Genomic DNA, 3,382 nt, shown 5'->3' on the forward strand with positions numbered 1-3,382 from the left:
TGAGCCCAGGAGTTGGAGGTTGCTGTGAGCTGTGATGCAACGGGACTCTACCAGGGGGGATAGCTTTAGGCTCTGTCTCAAAAAAAAAAAATATATATATATATATAGATAGATAGATAGATAGATATGGATATAGATATAGGGATATACTTCTGTGTCTGTATATTGGTGCTGGACACACTGGCACAAGTCTGTACTCCCAGCTCCTCAGGAGGCTGAGGTGGTATGACCATTTGAGTCTATGAGTTCAAGGCAACATAGTGAAACCCTGTTTGTTTGTTTGTTTTTTCTTTTGAGACAGAGTCTCAAGCTGTTACCCTGGGTAGAGTGCTGTAGCATCACAGCTCACAGCAACCTCAAACTCTTGGACTTTAGCAAGTCTCTTGCCTCAGCCTCCCAAGTAGCTGGGACTACAGGCACCCGATACAACACCCAGCTATTTCTTTTTTGCAGTTGTCATTGTTGTTTAGCTGGCCCAGCCCAGGTTCGAAACCACCAGCGTCGGTGCATATGGCCGGCGCCATAACCACTGTGCTATGGGCCCTGAGCTGCAAGTCCTACTCTTAACAGGTCCTAGGACAGCAAGGAAACAAGAATGGAGAAACACTAGGTGAGGGAGGCAGGGGTAAGAACATAGGCACACAGGAGAGGATTCCAAAACAAAAGAACAACATAAAACTGCCAAGGGGGCTATTTACCATGTAAATACATGCAATCCAGTTCTGTAGACAAGTCCTGGAGCTGTACACTCAGCAGGAGCTTCACAATAAGGAACAACTCTTTACAGGCCTGTTCATCTCTCTAAGCACTGTGCAGTAGGTGTGGGCTGCTGGGTGAATTAAAAGTGATTAGAAGATTTGTCTGTTTGGTTGTTTATGAAAACCAATTCGTGGTGTGGCCACTTTCTACTAGATGGAGAGAACTCTCATCGCATTTCCATGAGAGTGTGAGGGCGAAGCTTCTGCTGGTGCCAGAGCAGTTGACCTGGTTGCCAGCCCTGGCCTGGGATGTTACTCCACAAGGCTTGGGAGGCAACTAGGCCAAGGGGAAAAAATGACAAGGTGGAAGGCAGAAGAGATAGTGGGTGCAAAGGCCCTGCGGCCTGGAGAACAAAATATGCTGGGAGTTTTTTGCTCCAGAGCAGGATGGCCAGGGCTGGGTCAGAAGAGAGACCTGATAACCAGGGATACCAAGTCTAACCTTGTTTGCACTGGATCCCCAAGAGCAATGCAGAGCTCTGGCAGAAACAATTGCATCTGTGTCTTAACCAGGTCACTTAACCTGTTGTGTGGATCACACTGAACTGGGGATGTCACTAGCTAACACATACATACAACTGTTACTGCTTTCCACATCTTAATTTATATTTCATCCTAAAAATCCTAAGACATAAACACTGTTATCGTCTGCTTTTTTTTCCTGATGAGGAAACTACAAGGGCGATAAGGTCACAATCTGGATTTTAAACCCCAGCAGTCTGACTCCAGAATCCGGGCCACCTCCCACTGGGGAGCGCTGGGAGCCGCCTGCGGGCTTGGGTGCCCTCGGAGACAGCCGCCCCAGCCGGCCCGATAGCGCCTAGCCTGAGCGGCCCCCTGCCGGCCCGGACTGTTAGCGTCACCGCCCAGCCGTCCGCTGGCACTTCCGGAGCCGGGCGCCCGCAGCCGCCTCCGCGCGGCCTCCATCGATGAGGGCTCCAGGGCCTGACTGCGCAGGCGCGGAGCGGGGCGCGCTCAGGCGCTACTCTAGCCACCTCTGTCTGGGTCTTAGCGCGACCTCGGCGTCGATGGCAGCCTAAAGGAAGATGGCGGCCTCCTGCTGGAGGGTCACATTGTGCGGATACCGGCTATGGCGGGGCTTCAGCACCTCGGGTGAGGGGTCTGGGGGTGGGTGTCCTATATCCCGAACCCTGGGGCTCGGGCCACCGCCTGCTCCTGCTCCCATCTCCTGCGGGCCACATACGGCCTGACGTCTACTCCCTCCCCGCAGCCTCGCTGAGCCGCCGGACCGCCCCTCTGGGGCCAATGCCCAACGAGGACATCGATGTGAGCAACTTGGAGCGGCTGGTGAAGTACCGGAGCTTCGACCGCTACCGGCGCCGGGCGGAGCAGGAGGCGCGGGCCCCGCACTGGTGGCGGACCTACCGGCAGCATTTTGGGAAGGAGACAGGTGCGGGGAGTCCGGACAGAGGCTGCGGCCTTCAGCTTTGGAGCTCGGGGGTCCCACCAGGGTTTTCCCCGGGCACTAAGCAGGCCTTGTCAGCGCCCCTGGGCACGCTGGTGGAGGGGGCACGCGCACCTTCGTGTGCCCCTCGACCATTTAATCATGTCAGGATTTTACACACTTTGCTTCCTCCACATGGTTGGAAAATTCTTTGCCCTCACCATTAGAGTTTCAGCTCCTAAAGTACATACTCCTAAAAATCCTTCCTGACCCCTCTACTGTGCTCTTAAAATACTCTGGCCACACTGTATCCTGATTTTCTTTTCATTGCCCACCCCCACCTCCTATTGTAAGCGGCCTGCAGATATGGATCCTGCCTGTCTTGGCTCCTTTCTTTATTTTGTTTTTTTTCAGAGACAGAGTTGTAGAGTGCCGTGGCGTTACACAGCTCACAGCAACCTCCAATTCCTGGGCTTAGGCGATTCTCTTGCTTCAGCCTCCCAAGTAGCTGGGACTACAGGCGACCGCCACAACGCCCAGCTATTTTTTTGTTGCAGTTTGGCTAAGGCTAGGTTTGAACCCACCACCCTCGGTATATGAGGCCAGCGCCCTACCGGCTGAGCCACAGGTGCCTGCCTGTCTTGGCTCCTTTCACCCTCTGTGCCTGGTACATAAGTGTACGATGTTTGGGGGAATGGAGTTAAATTCCTGGGCAAGGTGACTCAAGGACCCACCTTTTAAGGATTTTGTACTTACTGAGTACATTTTTTTTTTTTTTGAGATAATTTCTCACTTTATTATCCTCTGTAGAGTGCTGTAGTGTCATAGCTCACAGCAGTGCCAAATTCTTGAGCTCAAGTGATAATCTTGTCTCAGCCTCCCAAGTAGCTGGGACTACAGGTGCCAGCCACACCCCGGGCTATTTTTAGAGGCAGAGTCTTGCTGTGGCTCAGGCTGGTCTTGAACCTATGAGCTCAGGCAATCCACCTGCCTGGGCCTCCCAAAGTGCTAGGATTATAGGCGTGAGGCACCGCTCCCAGCCCCTGAGTACATCTTTTTGGAAAGCATTTATAGGGGCAGTTTTTACGGTGGTTAAGGGCACAAACATAGAATCTGAATAGCCTGATTTTTTTTTTTTTTTTTGAGACAGAGCCTCAAGCTGTCCCCCTGGGCAGAGTGCCGTGGCATTACAGCTCACAGCAACCTCCAACTCCTGGGC

At 52.8% G+C, this 3,382-nt stretch overlaps 1 protein-coding gene across 1 annotated transcript in view; it reads left to right on the plus strand.

The window, feature by feature from the left end:
* The first annotated feature begins 495 nt into the window (after positions 1-495).
* MRPL38 (mitochondrial ribosomal protein L38) overlaps positions 496-3,382 on the plus strand; it is an 8,449-nt gene continuing 5,562 nt past the window's right edge. Inside the window, exons 1-2 of the mRNA XM_003786119.2 lie at positions 496-1,871; positions 1,990-2,169. Coding sequence (XP_003786167.1) covers positions 1,805-1,871; positions 1,990-2,169 — 247 coding nt within the window. The 5' untranslated portion in view covers positions 496-1,804. The remainder of the gene's footprint in view (positions 1,872-1,989; positions 2,170-3,382) is intronic.

The sequence above is a fragment of the Otolemur garnettii genome, unplaced genomic scaffold (assembly GCF_000181295.1).
Source record: "Otolemur garnettii isolate 467f Iridium unplaced genomic scaffold, OtoGar3 scaffold00018, whole genome shotgun sequence".
Classification (NCBI taxonomy): domain Eukaryota; kingdom Metazoa; phylum Chordata; class Mammalia; order Primates; family Galagidae; genus Otolemur; species Otolemur garnettii.